Here is a 17306-nt window from a genome sequence, read left to right as displayed (position 1 = left end):
TAACCGTCTTGGGCATGCGCAGAAAAACACTGACGTACCTTCCCTAGGAGCGGCAAGCAGGTGGGTGTGGCGGGGCCTCTGCAATCCCAACATTCCCTTCGTGCCGCCATCAATATGGCGGCGCCCATCTTTCGGTCCTTTTCCTGGGGCCGTTGGTCTGGTACCCTAAATCTCTCAGTATTCTTGCCCTTGGGGCTGCGTAAGGCCCACTCGGGCCCTCAGGGGTTACTGGCAGCGCAGAAGGCTCGAGGTCTGTTCAAGGACTTCTTCCCGGAGACGGGGACGAAAATAGAACTCCCAGAGCTCTTCGACCGTGGCACGGCGAGTTTTCCCCAAACCATTTACTGTGGCTTCGACCCCACGGCAGACTCGCTTCATGTGGGCCATCTTCTTGCGCTGCTGGGCCTGTTTCATTTGCAGCGAGCCGGCCACAACGTGATCGCGCTGGTGGGAGGCGCCACGGCGCGCCTGGGAGACCCGAGCGGCCGTACCAAGGAACGCGAGGCGCTGGAGACAGAGCGCGTGCGAGCCAACGCGCGCGCCCTGCGCCTAGGGCTTGAGGCTCTGGCGGCTAATCACCAGCAGCTTTTCACTGATGGGCGCTCCTGGGGCAGCTTCACTGTGCTGGACAACTCGGCCTGGTACCAGAAGCAGCACCTGGTGGACTTTCTGGCGGCAGTTGGGGGTCACTTCCGCATGGGGACGCTGCTGAGCCGGCAGAGCGTGCAGCTGCGGCTCAAGAGCGCGGAGGGCATGAGCTTGGCCGAATTCTTTTACCAGGTGCTCCAGGCCTATGACTTCTATTACCTCTTCCAGCGTTATGGATGCAGGGTCCAGCTGGGCGGATCTGATCAACTAGGCAACATTATGTCTGGATATGAGTTCATCAACAAGTAAGTGCCTTTAGACCCTGGGGAAATCCTGGGACCAAATAATTTACACACTAGTAGCCTGTGATTTACTCTTAGGATTGTAGGTTGCTGCCCTTCGTTCCAGCTCTTGTTGGTTTTATCCCCATTAAGGCTCTATAATGGCGTTAATAACACTGGCTAATAAGAACTAAAGGGCTGAATTAAGGGTATTAAGAGTAAACGGTGTATTCTAAAAATTAGCTGAGCGTGGTGATGCACGCCTGTAATCCCAGCTCTTCGGGAGGCTGAGGCAGGAGAATGGCTTGAACTCGGGAGGCGAAGGTTAGCAGTGAGCCGAGATAGCGCCACTGCACTCCAGCCTGGGCAACAGAGGGAGACTCCATCTAAAAAAAAAAAAAAAAAAAGGAAACCGTGTATTCTAGAGCTCTGCAGGAAACAGACCACTAGTGAAGATTTGGTCGGTCTGTTTTGGTTCCCCTAAGTCGTCCTTTCTAATTAGAGAAACTGCCTTTGTGTGTTTATACTAGAACATGACTGGACCTCCTTGAGTAGCTAGCCTCTGCTTTAGCTCTGCACCCTCCATGAAACTAGTGTTAGTCCTTGGTTGGTATCTCAAAAAGTTTTTTCAACTCCAAATAACTGACAAGTAATGCGGGTCTAATAGCATTTTCTTGAGAGGGGTGAAGGATAGGGCTAGCTCATGTGCTACAGAGCAAAACACATGTTTAAAAGGCATTTAGAACATTTCCTTTAGTGTCTCTTCCTGACACCCCTTCACCCAGTTTTCTCCTTCCCACTCAGCCTTTCAAAATCTCTAGTCCATTGTTAAGTAGGACTTCCCCTTGGCCTGCCTAGAAACTGCCTGGAACCACTCATGAGATTCAGAATGAATGGGGTGAGTACTGTAACAGTACATAAGAGGGACAAGAATTCAGATTTAGGAGGTCAAGGAAGTTTTCCTGGAGCAAGTAACCAGAAAGAAATCTGGAAGGTGAACAGTAGAACCTACCACGACTTTGCTTGAGGCACATAATGAAATTGTTCTTTATGCATAGGTTGACTGGAGAAGATGTATTTGGAATCACCGTTCCTCTAATTACAAGTACAACTGGAGCAAAGCTGGGAAAGTCTGCTGGCAACGCTGTTTGGCTAAACAGAGATAAGACATCTCCATTTGAATTGTATCAATTCTTTGTCAGGCAACCAGACGATTCAGTGGAAAGGTGAGTTCTGAATAATGGGCTCAGAAAAATTGACACCATAAACTCATAATTTTAGCCACTGAATCTATGTACACTTTAGTTTTTTTGTTTTTAACTTAGTTTCTGTCTGCACATAAACCATTACATCATAGAAGACTAATTTTTACTGTGTTCTAAAGTTAAACACTTTGTTGGTTAAAGCAGAAAACCACAGTGGATGGCTAGAAAATGTAAAGCCAACTTTTTGATCTATATCTAGCAAGTTCTTAGGATTTTATCACCTGCATATTCTAGTTTTTTCATTCCTTTCATCTTAAACTTGACTACCCTTATTTTTCCTTTGTCTTTCTTCTCTCACAAATATGACTTTAAAGATTCTCTGAAGAAATGATTTTCTCCTTAAATTAAATTGTCTTAAACTCTTGGGAGAATATGAATTAATGAGAAACAAACATACCTACAACAAAAAGTGAAAAAAATATTTTGATACTCTGTAACATCAAAAGTAATCTAGGAATAATTCTTTAAGACTTAATAATAAATGACTGTCCTGCAAAATATTAAAAGATGCTATTGAGCAAAATAAAGACCTACATAAATGAAGAGTTAGACCATATTGATAGTACAAAAATATATCAGTTCTTTTTTGTTCTTTTTTTGAAACAGAATCTCACTCCCATTGCCCAGGCTGGAGTGTAGTGGCACAATCTTGGCTCACTGTAGTCTGGAATTCCCAGGCTCAGGTGCACACCACTATGCCTAGCTAATTTTGTATTTTTTTTTTTAGTAGAGGTGGGGTTTCACCATGTTGCCCAGACTGGTCTCCAACTCCTAGACTCAAGCGATCAACCTGCCTCGGACTCCCAAAGTGCTGGGCTTACAGTTCTGGATTTGATCCACAGTTAGTACAGCACCAACCATATCTAAACCGGCTTTTTGTGGAACTTGACAAGCTCATTGTAAGATTGACATAGAAATAAAAAGGGCTAAGATTGGCCAAGATGTTTTTGAAGAACAGCGTGGAAGATTATCATGCCTTATTATAAAATTTCAGTAATTATGGTTTTTTCCTCTTTAGATTTAGTCCTAGAATGTTTGACGATATAGTCCTGGGGTTTTGATGTATTGAGAATTGATAATCTTTTTTTTTTTTTTTTTTTTTTTTTGAGACAGTGTCTCGTTTTGTTGCCCAGGCTGGAGTGTCCTCCGCTTCCTGGGTTCAAGCGATTCTCCTGAGTAGCTGGGATTACAGGCATGTGCCACCATGCCCGGCTAATTTTTGTATTTTTGTAGAGGCAGGGTTTCGCCGTGTTGGCCAGGCTGTCTTGAACTCCTGACCTCAAGTGATCCACCCTCCTCAGCCTCACAAAGTGCTGGGATTACAGGCTTGAGCTACTGCACCCAGCCTAGATAATTGATAATCTTTTTGAAAATTGCATTTTCTATCTGGTTCTGGTGTTTAGAAATACAATTACTTTATATATATTACCTTTAAATCTAGCAACTTTGCCAAACTCATTATTTCTAATAATGACCTTTAGGTTTAAAGGTACACATTTAAAGACCAATGGCACAGATTAGAGAATCCAGACACACTCTAGCATATATGGTCTCCTTATCTCTGGCAAAGGTGGCATTGTAGTTTGGGAAGACAGTCTTCAGTGAATATTGCTCCATTAGTTAGATGTCTTTGTGGGTGAAAAAAATGAAACTTAACCTTACATAGTGCACAAAAGTCAATTCCAGGTAGATTATAGACCTATATCTATATCAAAAGACAAAACAATAAAGCTTTTAGATAAATAGGAAAATGCCTTTATGACTTTAAGATAGAGAAAGATTCTTAAACAGGACACAAAAGGAAGAGATAGATAAGTTAGACTAAATTAAAAATAAGATCTGTTCATCATAAGTCACCGTTAAGAGTGGGAAAAGATTGCTATTTTCAGTACATGTATCTAAATGATAAAGGGCTTGTATTCAAATTAATATAAAGAATTTCTTATTTCACATTGCATGTCTGTATCAAAACGTCTCATGCACCCCGTAAGTATATACACCCGTATACCCACAAAAAATTGTTTAAATAATTTCAAAAATTAAAAATGAAAAAACTATGTAAATACTATATTAAACATAGTTATTTTAATGTTAAAAACAGAAATTTCTCTAAGCCAGTGAGAAAAAGACAACCCAGCAGAACAAGGGAAACAGACTTGAACAGGTACTTCACAAAGATCCTGTCCAAAGGCCAAAAACATATAAAAAGGTGCTTAGCCTTCATACTGAGAAGAAAAAATACAAGATAAAGGGCACAACGAGATACCATTATGCACCCTCCAGAATGGCTAAACAAAAGAGCTGGCAGAACCAAGTGCTGACAAGACTGTTCCAAGGTGGTGGAAGAATAAACGTATAGAACCACTTTGGGAAAACATTTGGCAGTACCTACTAAAGCTAAATGTGCACATAACCTGTGATCCAGCAGTTCCTCTTCTGGGCATATACCCAACAGAAATTAATGCACATATGCACCAACAGTGGTATATGAGGCTATTCAGAGCAGCATTAATAGCAATTGTCTAAAAATAGAAACAGCACAGAAGTTCACAGAAAAACACGTTGTAGGATAATCATAGCATGGAATGCTGTACATGCAGAATCATGGATGACTCGCCTAAACATATCGACGTGCCAGAAAATAAATTCTGTATGATTCCTTTTATATAAAATCCTACAGACAGGCAAAATTAAGTGATGCTCTTAAGGGAGGCATACTGAGATGTTAAAAGTATCAGGAAAGACAAGGAAGTGATTACTATCAGAGGCAAAATAGTGATTAACTTGGAGGGGTGTGTGATATATTTGTGCATTCTTGGGTAAGGGCAATACTGTATTTCTTTTCTTCTCTTTTTTTTTTTTTTGAGATGGAGTCTCACCTCTGTCACCAGGCTGGAGTGCAGTGGCGCAATCTCAGCTCACTGCAACCTCCACCTCCCGGGTTCAAGTGATTCTCCTGCCTCAGCCTTCTTAGTAGCTGGGACTTTTTTTGTATATTTTAATAGAGATGGGGTTTCACCATGTTGTCCAGGCTGGTCTCAATCTCCTGACCTCGTGATCCACCCACCTCGGCCTCCCAAAGTGCTAGGATTACAGGCATGAGCCACCACGCCCAGCCCAATATTGTATTTCTTGACTATGGTAATGGTTACGTAGATGTTTTATGATTCATTAAGCTGTATCTTTGCGAATAATGTACTTTTTTCTGTGTGTTAGGTATTTCACCAAAGAAAAAGTTTAAAAAGAGAATACATATAGGATGATATTAATAGTCATATATCACTTAACAACAGGGATACGTTCTGGGAAATGTGTTGTTAGGTGATTTCATCATTGCAAATATCATAGAGTGTCCCCACGCAAACACAGATAGCGTAGCCTACTACACACCTAGGCTATACAGTGTACCCTTCCTAGGGCAGAAACATGTACAGCACATGACTGTACTAACTATTGAAGGCAATGGTAACATGAGGGTATTTGTATACGTAAACGTAGAAAAGGTACTGTAAACTATGGTATTATAATATTATGGACCACTGGTAGACTGTACCAGTCCGTGGCCTCTTGGGAACAGGGCCGCACAACAGGAGCTGAGGGGCAGGCGAGCGAGCATTACCACCTGGGTTCCATCTCCTGTCAGATCCCCTGTGGCATTAGATTCCTATAGGAGCACAAACCCTGTTGTGAACTGCGCATGCAAGAGACTAGGTTGCGCACTCCTTATGAAGATCTAACAAATGCCTGATGATCTGAAGTGAAGCAGTTTCATTCTGAAACCACCTTCCCTCCCCGCCGCCCCCTGGTGCCAAAATGGTTGGGGATCGCGGATAGATGCAGTCCATCATTGACAGGAGCATCATTATGCAGAGCATGATGATTTATATCAGTTTTTAAAATTAGTACTTTTTTTTATGGCCACATGCACATAAAAGTATAAAAACATGCTTGGGAAGGATGGTAGCACATAAACTTAGATTTATGGTTATCTCTGGGGGCGAGGCAGGGAACGTGATTGGACTGAGGCCTTCATCTATGCCTATTTTGTTCCTTTTAAAAAGGATACATGAGGCTGGGTGTGGTGGCTCACACCCATAATCCCAACACTTTGGGAGGCTGAGACAAGAGGATCACTTGAGCCCAGGAGTTTGAGACCAGCCTGGGCAACACGGGAGACCCTGTCTTTAAAAAAAAAATTAACAAATTAGCCAGGTGTGGTGGCACAAGCCTGTGGTCCCTGCTACTTGGGAGGCTGAGGTGGTAGAATTGGGTGAGCCCAGGAGGTTGAGGTTACAGTGAGCCATGATCATGCCACTGCACTCCAGTCTGGGCAACAGCAAGACCCCCCATCTCAAAAAAAAAAAAAAAAAAGAAATTGAAAACAAAGATGCCAAAATAGTAACACCTTAAATCTGGGTGATGTGTGCATGGGACCTACTATGTTCAGTATGTTTCTGTATGTTTGTTTCATATTTAAAAATAAGCAGGAAAACTTTAAAGGGTAAATACGGAGCTGGACATACAAATTAGGTATGTGATGTAAGTGTAACTCTTTATTTTTTGTCCCAAAGGTACCTGAAGCTGTTCACTTTCCTGCCCCTTCCAGAGATTGATCATATCATGCAGCTGCATGTCAAAGAGCCAGAAAGGTGGGGTGCTCAGAAACGACTGGCAGCAGAAGTAACAAAGCTTGTTCATGGACGAGAAGGATTGGATTCTGCTAAAAGGTAGTCGTTTAGTATAATTAACACCTGATAGTTATTTAGTGGATGGACATGAGAAAAGTAGGAGGTATGCTGTTTTAGGGTTATCTTGTCGTTTATTACAAGGACTGTCAGTATTTGACTTAGCAATTTAAAATAGCCCCTGTTTATTGGAAAGAAGGATTATCTTGAATTAAGTTCATGAATTTTACCAGATAGATGTTTAAAAACCTTTTAGTCTAGGCCGGGCGCAGTGGCTCACACCTGTAATCCCAGCACATCAGGAGGCCAAGGTGGGCGGATCACGAGGTCAGGAGTTCAAGACCAGCCTGACCAACATGGTGAAACCCCATCTCTACTAAAAATACAAAAATTTGCTGGGTGTGGTGGCACACGCCTGTAATCCCAGCTACTCAGGAGGCTGAGGCAGGAGAATCGCTTGAACCCAGGAGGCGGAGGTTGCAGTGAGCCGAGATCACACCATTGCAATCCAGCCAGAGCAAGAGCAAGACTCCATCTCAAAAAAAAAAAAACTTTTAGTCTAGAACTTGGACACTCTATAATTGGTTAATGGGTATTAGAACATGTATTTGAATAAACATTTATATAATGTGGCTCTTAAAATGTGTTTTTCAGGTGTACACAAGCCCTTTATCACAGTAGCGTAGATGCACTGGAGGTCATGTCTGATCAGGAGTTAAAAGAGTTATTTAAAGAAGCTCCATTTTCTGAATTTTTTCTCGATCCTGGAACAAGTGTCCTAGATACCTGCCGCAAAGCAAATGCCATTCCAGATGGTCCCCGAGGGTAAGATTATTTAACTTTTAGATTTACAGTTAATTCACCATTAAATGTTACAGTTCACAAGGCCAGGAGCAGTGGCTCACGCCTGTAATCCCAGCACTTGGGGAGGCCGAAGCAGGCGGATCACAAGGTCAGGAGATGGATACCATCCTGGCTAACACGGTGAAACCCTGTCTCTACTAAAAATACAAAAAATGAGCCGGGCGTGGTGGCTGGTGCCTGTAGTCCCAGCTACTTGGGAGGCTGAGGCAGGAGAACGGTGTCAACTTGGGAGGCGGAGCTTGCAGTGAGCAGAGATCCCACCACTGCACTCCAGCCTGGGCGACAGAGCGAGACTCCGTCTCAAACAATAAATAAATGAATAAAATGTTACAGTTCACAGCATGTGTTTCCAGAGAGGGTGTTTTCCTGACAATGCTTTAGTGGCATCTCTTCCTTAGAATAGTTAGTTTAGTCCAAGAATAAAGTATAGCCTGAGAGTACTTATTTTTTAAAATACCTTACATTTTCTATAATAGTACAATACTCATATACTGTCTCTTACTACATCTAACCCAGTCTTTCCTTCAACACTGGAAAAGTGCATTTGAGGGACATGTTGTTCAGTAAATATACTGGCATCAGTGTACGGCTTAGGGATATGGTCACAATTTTAGAGGGACGCAGAAACAGAGGCCCTGTGTAACAGATTCACCCAGCCCCTCTCATAGTCTGTATCCTCTTAATATTCAGGGATGGGAAAGGTTACCTATCGATAGTATTATCTGAATTTCTGAAAATGAAATGAGCATATAATGGCCAAAACCGCAAGTACTTTTGCACTGACCTAACGTCATAAGACTATTATTGTAAACTATATAATAATCCCCTTGAGAATTGCATTTTCTATTCAGGAATTGAGTAGAATATTTTAATTCCTCAGTTATGAGGTATTAAGGAATAAGATGTTTCACAAAAAATAATTCAGCATATAATTGATGCTTATCCATTTTTAAAGGAGCAGTGAAATGGAAGGAAAAGTGTTGGGTAGCCAGAAGACCCCTGGGTGCCTCTTTTACAGGAATTCACACATAAGTCAAATGCTTGTCAGCCATATCATGGCCATGATTATGAATGACATTTGTTACAGATGCTGTTCTTTCAATTGTCTTGGATTGTTTGCCTCTGTCCTAAAGAGTCCTAGATTATTCTGCCTGGAGAAAGTACCCACCGTCTCCCTATGTATCACCTACCACTCCGCCTTAGTGATTCCCTCATCTGCTGGTTTAATACACAGTGAATTTGAGGCTGGTGTCATATACTTCCCTAGAGTACGTCACTGAGACAAATAATTTTCCTCAGTATGGAAGCAGATTTTGTTTTCTTCTCAGCGTTACTATGGTGTGTTCACTAATACTGGAAGCTTTACCACTACTGAAGATGACATCACATCTGATTTAGCCAGGGCTCTAATTAAATAAAACATAGAACATGATCTGGAAACCAGCAGACAACGTAAAATAATACTTTCTAAAAAAAAAAAGGAATCTGCCTTAAGTAGAAAATCTTTTACTGATGAGTTTTATAAAACCATGTCCATGGCCAGGTATGGTGGCTCACACCTGTAATCCCAGCACTTTGGAAGGCCGGGGGCGGGAGGATTGCTTGGGGCCAGGAATTTGAGATCCGTGTGGTCAAGAATGTAGTGAGACTCCGTCTCTACCCCAAAAAAAAAAAGGTATAAAAATATTTTTAAAACTATGTCAGTAGTTGTTTCTTAATTTTACTTGGTAACACATTCAGATGAGAGAAAACCACCATTTATCTTTATTAAGGACTTCCAAGATCTAGCCATGCTGTAGCCCAGACTTCTCAGATCTCACCTCTTTCTGGCTGCTCCCGTTCCCTGACGATTGTCAAGGTAGCTTCACTCCCAGTTTAAGTATCTCTTTTTTCAGTGAAATGTTCAGCCTTCACCTACCCAGTGTGCTCCTAGAACAACTTCTCCTAGGTCTTTTTTGGTTTTTTCTTGAGACAGAGTCTCGCTCTGTTGCCCAGGCCGGAGTGCAGTGGCGTGATCTCAGCTCACTGCAACCTCTGCCTCCTGGGTTCAAGCAGTTCTGCCTTAGCCTCCCGAGTAGCTGGGATTACAGGCGCCCGCCACCACACCCGGCTAAATTTTTTTGTATTTTTTACTAGAGACGGGGTTTCACCATGTTAGGCAGGATGGTCTTGATCTCCTGACCTTGTGATCTGCCCGCCTCGGCCTGTCAAAGTGCTAAGATTACAGGCGTGAGCCACCGTGCCCAGCTTCTCCTAGGTCAGCATTAATCACAGTGTGTTGTCATCGTTCATATATTTGTCTTTATCTGCTAGATTGCAGTACCATTTATATTTAGCACATAGAGCTCTGTAAATGTTTAGTGAATTAGTTGGATGATAAATAACTCCAGTGAAATTTATTTAACTTTATATATGCCATCAAAAATTTTGGTTAGTAATCTGATATATTAGATCAGCTATGGATCTCCAATTTCTGAAACCAACCAATTTCATTTTTAAGAAAATTTTTCATTTTAACAATTTGCTATTTGCATAGTCTCAATATAATTTGCAAGGACTTTCCAGCTTCATAAGCAAATTTCCTAAAGATTTCTGTAGCTAACACTGTAGTTGTGACTTGTGTCTCATGGATAGTTTACTGAAAGCAACAGTAGCTAACACTGTAGTTGTGACTTGTGTCTCATGGATAGTTTACTGAAAGCAACATTGTTCTCTTTTATTTTTGGAAGTTTCTTTTCTGTGATTTTTTTTTCCCCAAAGTGGTGGGGGGGAAATTCTCCATTATTCCTATTCACTTCGTTTTTAAAGCCACTACCAACTGAATAGTTAGCAAAAGCAGTGAGATATGCCAGCTCTTTTTCTCCGCTAAACAAGAAATTTACCATTATGCCTTGCATCTCAGATGCATAGGCATAAATTCCGGCCAGGTGCAGTGGTTCACACCTGTATTCTCAGCACTTTAGGAGGCCGAAGCAGGTGGATCACCTGAAGTCAGGAGTTTGAGACCAGCCTGGCCAACATGGCGAAACCCGTCTCTATTAAAAATACAAAATTAGCCAGGTGTGGTGGCATGCACCTGTAATCCCAGCTACTCTGGAGGCTGAGGCAGAAGAATCACTTAGAACGCAGGAGGCGGAGGTTGCAGTGAGCTGAGATCACGCCAGCCTGGGCTACAGAGCAAGACTGTGTCTCAAAAAGAAACAAAAAACAAAGAGCATTAAAGGGAGGCAGAATCTATTAATAATAGAGCAAACATGAAGGTAACAGTCCAGGGCCACATGTTCTCAACTGGAGGGCCTCTGAAATCTAAGTGAACAGTCTTTTTTGGGGGACAGATCAACAGTGATTGGATCTCTCTACTTACTAAACATTTCTGTTTTTTAGGTATCGAATGATAACAGAAGGCGGAGTCAGCATAAATCACCGACAAGTAACAAATCCTGAGAGTGTTTTAGTTGTTGGACAACATATTCTCAAGAATGGACTTTCCTTACTTAAAATAGGAAAAAGAAATTTCTACATAATAAAATGGCTTCAGTTATGATGAAAAGTCCTTCATGTTGTCCAAATAAACTTAACCATCCTTCATTCTCAAGACCTGAAGGGCTGGCTCCAGAACTTAGACCTTTGCTTATGCAAATCAGAAAAATAGAATGGACTAGGACTCAGTGTGAGTAACTTCATTATTTTTATGGGCTGGTTAATAAATATTTGTTTAATGATGGGATGTTTTATTTTCTGATGTGCAAACCTTGATTACCATAAGAAACCATGACTTTCAGTGTTAATCTCTTTTTAAAATTATACTTCAGAAGAGAAAGAAATGCTCACTTTCGTATCTTACCCTTCCTGCTCTCCTTTTTGTAGTGACGAGGAACAATGAAAAAGAGGTAGTGTAAGGAATTGTGAGGCAGGGTGCGGTGGCTCACACCTGTAATCCCAGCACTTTGGGAGGCCAAGCTGGGCAAATCGCTTGAGGCCAGGAGTTTGAGACCAGCCTGGCCAACAGGGTGAAACCCTGTCTCTACTGAAAATATAAAAATTAGCCAGGCATGGTGGCAGACCTGTAACTCCAGCTGCTCAAGAGGCTGAGCTGCGAGAATCACTCAAACCCAGTAGATGGAAGTTGCAGTGAGCTGAGATCACACCACTGCACTCCAGCCTGGGAGAGAGCATGAGTAGTGAGTGACACTCTGTCTCCAAAAAATAAAGGAATTGTAGCTGCTTTTGTATCAGATATGGAGCACCGATCTCACTAATGTTATATAGTTGTTTATAAAATCAACAGGGCCTCTAGTGTCCACATTAGAAATGGAAAAGCTAGTATTAAAAACTTTGATTCGAAATTTGATTTTTTTGTAGTTCAGGGAGCAAATGTAGTTCTCCCTAAAAAGGAGAATAGTTAGATGAGGCTATGGTTGCTTTGAGAAATTACAGTAAGAAGTAGTTTCTTTACAAAGAATAGTACAAAAATCAGTATGTGACTTTTCAGAAAGTTTCTAATTCAGTTTTCTAGTTCCTTGCCTGTGTTCCAGTGTAATTCTATTCACGTTAAGCCATGTCAGTGGATTCCTATGGTAGCAATGTTTTTTTAAATTTAGAAATTTAAATTGGTTTTAAGTTTCAACTTTTCCCCCCAGATTCCAACTTGAGGTAAATTAAAAAGTTATACCCCCAAAATAAAGGCAATTATACCAAATATGCAATCATATGAGAATATCAAAAAGTATCCAGGTAAGGCAAGTTTTCAGGTCAAACTTAAAGGATTTGGAATCAAGACTGAGCTAGCTCTGCAAACATGAGGCAAATTAATTCTCCAGAACTATTTCCATATCTGAAAAATCAAGGCAATGGCCTCCCTGTTGCCTTGAGGATCAAGTGAATCACATACGAAATGATTAATCAGATTTCTTTTGAAAACCTTACAGGCAGCAGAGCATGGCTTTAGTGTTCAAATTCTAGCCATTACTACCTGGATTACTTGGAGCAAGTCACTGTCTTCATACGCAAAAATGGAGGTGTTATAATACCTTGCTGAACTGTCAGAATCTGGTAGGAAAAAAGTCATAAAATGTTTGGTATTCTATACAGTTATGTTCCAAAATAGATTTAGGTATTAAACAGCTCTTTCTTTTCTCTCTCTCCCTTTCTCTGGGAGAAAAGTTAAGAATTCATTTTTTGACAAACTTTAACGTCATTTCATACCAGCAATTTTATTTACACAGCAAGAACATACAGGTATGTTATAAATGTCAGAGATCATCTCTACATTTCAGATCTTGATTCAGTTTAAGGGCCAACAAAGGAAGGTTTTTCTCTTTCCATTAAGTTTCTTGCCTCCGATTTTTGTTGTACAAAGCGTGTAGTACTAGCAAGTGCATTACCATAGCATGTCTTTAATTTTCCATTTGAAATCTGATATGCTTGAGAAAAGTGCATCAAAAATTTTTGTTTTTGTTTTTGTTTTTCCCTTACAAATTCAAAAGACTAGAATAATGGTAGTCATCTGGAAAAAGTAAATCATGGATGGCTATAGTTTTGAAACTGATGCTTAATGATGGCAGTGATTTTTAAGTGTGGTAATGTTTTGGGAGCATGTATCCTCTCTCAAGATGGTACTAGTAAGAGATTCGAAGTAGTACCATATCGGATCAGACTGATGATGTGGGGTTTTTTATGTTTGAGATCAGTTGGTGAGCCTGTTGTTCCTTAGTAAATTGGTGCCATAAGCTAAAGTTAACATATTCATATTTTCCCTGCCAGTAGTCCTTCATAAATATCGGGTCATAAACTTAAAAAAAAAAAATTATCCGCAATATAAATGTGTTGTCTATTAGAAATGGGGCTAGATGTCTTAAGGATTTCTAAGTATATCTTAAAATTTATCATGTTGTGGTTCATACCAAGAATCATCTGGGGAATTTTAATAAAATATGTATATGTTCTAAACCTCATCACTACCCCATAAATGCAGCTTAAATCTGAAGGAGTATGTGTATCTGGGTTTTTTTCTTTTTTCTTTTTTGAGACGGAGTTTTCGCTCTTGTTGCCAAGGCTGGAGTGCAATGGCACGATCTTAGCTCACCACAACCTCCACCTCCCAGGTTCAAGTGATTCTTCTGCCTCACCCTCCCGAGTAGCTGGGATTACAGGCATGCGCCACCATGCCCGGCTAATTTTGTATTTTTTAGTAGAGACGGGGTTTCTCCGTGTTGGTCAGGCTGGTCTCCAACTCCTGACCTCAGGTGATCTGCCTGCCTCGGCCTCCCAAAGTGCTGGGATTACAGGCGTGAGCTACCACGCCCGGCCTTGGGTGTTTTTCTTTCAGCTCCTCCAGTACTTTCATACTATTCTAATACATTTTGTTGGTATGAAGCAAAAGTAGTTATTACCAGTGCATACATACAGTACATTGGTTTTAGGTTCCACCTCAAAGTGTATCTTAGAGCCTGGTTTAAGTGCTCCACTTTAGAGAGATGTACCTTAATTACTACTGTATTTGCAAATTAAGGGAAATTTAGGTCATCATTTGATTTTCTAAAACCTAAAAGGAACTGGCCATCATTACCAAGTCTTTCTAGATAATCAAGGGTAGATGGCTATTTTTAATGTAGGAATTAATGTACACATTCCAGCTTTCAGGTTTAAGTATGAAGCAAAGCATATTTTAATTTGCTAGCGCAAATGGACCCAGAATTGGAAGGGCTATGTAACTACACAGTATGCACACCACATCCATGTCAGTGTCACAGATCCTCTTGTGCATTCAGCTTTCTTAAAAACACATCAAAGGCTGCAGAGAAGCTCAGAAAAACTAAATTGCAGGACAGGTGGAATACAATGACTCTGTGAGGAACTTGCCAACTCACATCTTTCAAAGCCATATCAGCTTATATAGTACATGCATTATAGTCATATGAAATGTTGTCTTGGTGCTTTCTTCTTGGAGGACTATGGCAGCAGCTTTGAGACTACTAACAAAGATTATTACACAGGTCATCTTATCCACAGGCAAACTGCTTTGCACAGCTAGAACATTAACAGTTCTTTTTAAGTTCAGATGAAACTGTCACAAGACAGACTTGATGTATTTTACATATACTGGGAAACTTTAGAAACAGCCATTTATTATTTGGATTAAATGTGTGATTCGTTCTGTAATATGGAATACACTTTTCAGTTTATAGCCAGTCTTCACATGAGCAGATTCATACCACTGCAATACACAGGAGTTCATAAATAAGATTCTACTCAGGTAGGCAGTAACTAGCAAGTTTTGAGTCAACAAAGTCTCAGTATTACATAGTTCTCTTCACCAAAGATGAGTCTCTCGGATTTCAGCAATAATTTGACTGGCTCCTTGTAATGCCTGCATTAAAGGAAATAAAAATTTTAAATGCTATTACAAAGTTATGAAATGAATCTGAATTATGCGGGGTGATTTTTCCAGTGTATTTTTTTTTTTTTTTTTTTTTGAGGCGGAGTCTCGCTGTGTCGCCCAGGCTGGAGTGCAGTGGCCGGATCTCAGCTCACTGCAAGCTCCGCCTCCCGGGTTCACGCCATTCTCCTGCCTCAAGACTCCCGAGTAGCTGGGACTACAGGCGCCCGCCACCTCGCCCGGCTAGATTTTTGTATTTTTTAGTAGAGACGGGGTTTCACCGGGTTAGCCAGGATGGTCTTGATCTCCTGACCTCGTGATCCACCCGTCTCGGCCTCCCAAAGTGCTGGGATTACAGGCTTGAGCCACCGCGCCCGGCCTTTTCCAGTGTATTTGTGGTAGGTTTATAACTAACCAATATCTTCTCTGGAATTTGAATCCAATCAAGTACCGGCCGGGTCCGGTGGCTCACGCCTGTAATCCCAGCACTTAATCCCAGTACTCTGGGAGGCTGAGGTGAGCAGATCATGAAGTCAGGATATCGAGACCATCCTAGCTAACACGGTCTCTACTAAAAATACCAAAAAGCAGCCAGGCATGGTGGTGGGTGCCTATGGTTCCAGCTACTCTGGAGGCTGAGGCAGGAGAATGGCGTGAACCCAGGAGGCGGAGCTTGCATTGAGCTGAGATGGCGCCACTGCACTCTAGCCTGGGCTACAGAGCAAGACTCCGTCTCAAAAAAAAAAAAAAAAAAGATTTTTATCAAGTACCAATAGGAAACAAGCCTAGCTAGAATATAAAGACTATATACATCCAAGAATCAAACTGCATTTAACACTATTTCTATGTTTCTATCTACTACCCAAGTATAAAAATTCCAAAGGTTCACAGTACCTTTAGCATGTCAGCTGCTTCTTTCCTGCGCTGTGCCATGTCCTCAGATTCAGTCAGAAGATCATCCAATAAGGATGATTTATAAAGCTGGCCTACTAGCTCACTCTGAAGAGTGTCTTTCACATGATTAACCAAAAAATGCATTACTGCCTTTGGCACACTGCAAACAAAACCAAATTACGGAATTTTAGCCAAAATTCTACTTTTAATAATCTGGGCTTAGAAAATAACCTCATGAAATAAAGTTAAGTAAGAACACTGTACTACTTTGGATATTTCATTAATGGCGTAATCGCCCTTTATATTTTTGCTTAATTATAATTAAACATTAAGAAAAGCAGTTCTCGGCCGGGCGCAGTGGCTCATGCCTGTAATCCCAGCACTTCAGGAGGCTGAGGCAGGTGGATTGCTTGAGGCCAGGAGTTTGACACCAGCATGGCCAACATGGTGAAACCCCGTCTGCACTAAAACTACAAAAATTAGCTCAGCGCGGTGGCACATGCCTGTGATCCCAGCTACTCGAGAGGCTGAGCTACTTTACCTTCTTTCCATCATCCTTATTTCAAAACTCTTCAATAGGCATTTACTCATAATAGCCAATAAGTGAAGAAAACACAAACATCAGCTGATGAATGGATAACACAGTATATCTCTATAATCTAGTATTATTCACAGATAAAAACATACATTAATGACAAGGATATGCTCTGAGAAATGCATTATTAGATGATTTCATTACATGAACATCACAGAGGGTTCTTACACAAATGTAGATGGTACAGCCTACAACACGTCTAAGCTATATGGGATAGCCTATTGCTCCTAGGCTACAAACATGTACAGTATGTTACTGTACTGAATAGGGAACTGTAATACAATGGAAGAATTTGTGTATCTAAACATAGAAAATGTACAGCAAAAATATGGTATTATAATCTAATGGGAACACATTCAAATATGTTGTGTGTTGACTAAAATGTTATGTGGCGCATGACTATACTGATTCATACTACAATACAGATAAGGCTTGAAAATATTAAGTGAGCCAGGTGCGATGGCTCACGCCTGTAATCCCAGCACTTTGAGAGGCCGAGACAGGTGAATCACCTGACGTCAGGAGTTCGAGACCAGCCTGGCTAATATGGTGAAACCCATCTCTACTAAAAATACAAAAATCAGCCAGGCATGGTGCTGCACACCTGTTATCCCAGCTACTCAGGAGGCTAAGGCAGGAGAATCGCTTGAACCCCAAAGGCGGAGGTTGAAGTGGGCCAAGACTACGCCACTGCACGCCAGCCTGGGCGACAAAGCGAGACTCCATCTCAAAACAAAAACACCCTCTGCAGGGGAT

The 17306-nt window shown here is 41.3% G+C and overlaps 2 protein-coding genes across 9 annotated transcripts in view; one reads left to right on the top strand and one right to left on the bottom strand.

The window, feature by feature from the left end:
• The first annotated feature begins 54 nt into the window (after positions 1–54).
• Positions 55–11405, top strand: YARS2 (tyrosyl-tRNA synthetase 2). The gene is made up of 5 exons (XM_007968134.3): positions 55–893; positions 1928–2095; positions 6706–6861; positions 7474–7644; positions 11068–11405. The coding sequence occupies exons 1-5, from the start codon at positions 115–117 to the stop codon at positions 11225–11227; spliced, it is 1434 nt and encodes a 477-aa protein (XP_007966325.3). The 5' UTR covers positions 55–114; the 3' UTR covers positions 11228–11405.
• A 1472-nt stretch (positions 11406–12877) lies between these two features.
• Positions 12878–17306, bottom strand: part of DNM1L (dynamin 1 like) — a 66741-nt gene continuing 62312 nt past the window's right edge. For 6 of the 8 annotated variants that reach the window (XM_007968123.3, XM_007968124.3, XM_007968128.3 and 3 more), the window contains 2 exons: positions 15956–16115; positions 12878–15052 (listed from right to left, as the gene is read on the bottom strand). In XM_007968123.3, coding sequence (XP_007966314.2) covers positions 14996–15052; positions 15956–16115 — 217 coding nt within the window. In that variant the 3' untranslated portion in view covers positions 12878–14995. The remainder of the gene's footprint in view (positions 15053–15955; positions 16116–17306) is intronic. The other 2 variants (XM_007968127.3, XM_007968129.3) reach the window with 1 other exon arrangement.

Source organism: Chlorocebus sabaeus, chromosome 11 (genome assembly GCF_047675955.1).
Source record: "Chlorocebus sabaeus isolate Y175 chromosome 11, mChlSab1.0.hap1, whole genome shotgun sequence".
NCBI lineage: Eukaryota > Metazoa > Chordata > Mammalia > Primates > Cercopithecidae > Chlorocebus > Chlorocebus sabaeus.
The sequence above is the reverse complement of the archived record's forward strand: the minus strand, read 5'-3'. Positions and strand labels throughout refer to the sequence as shown.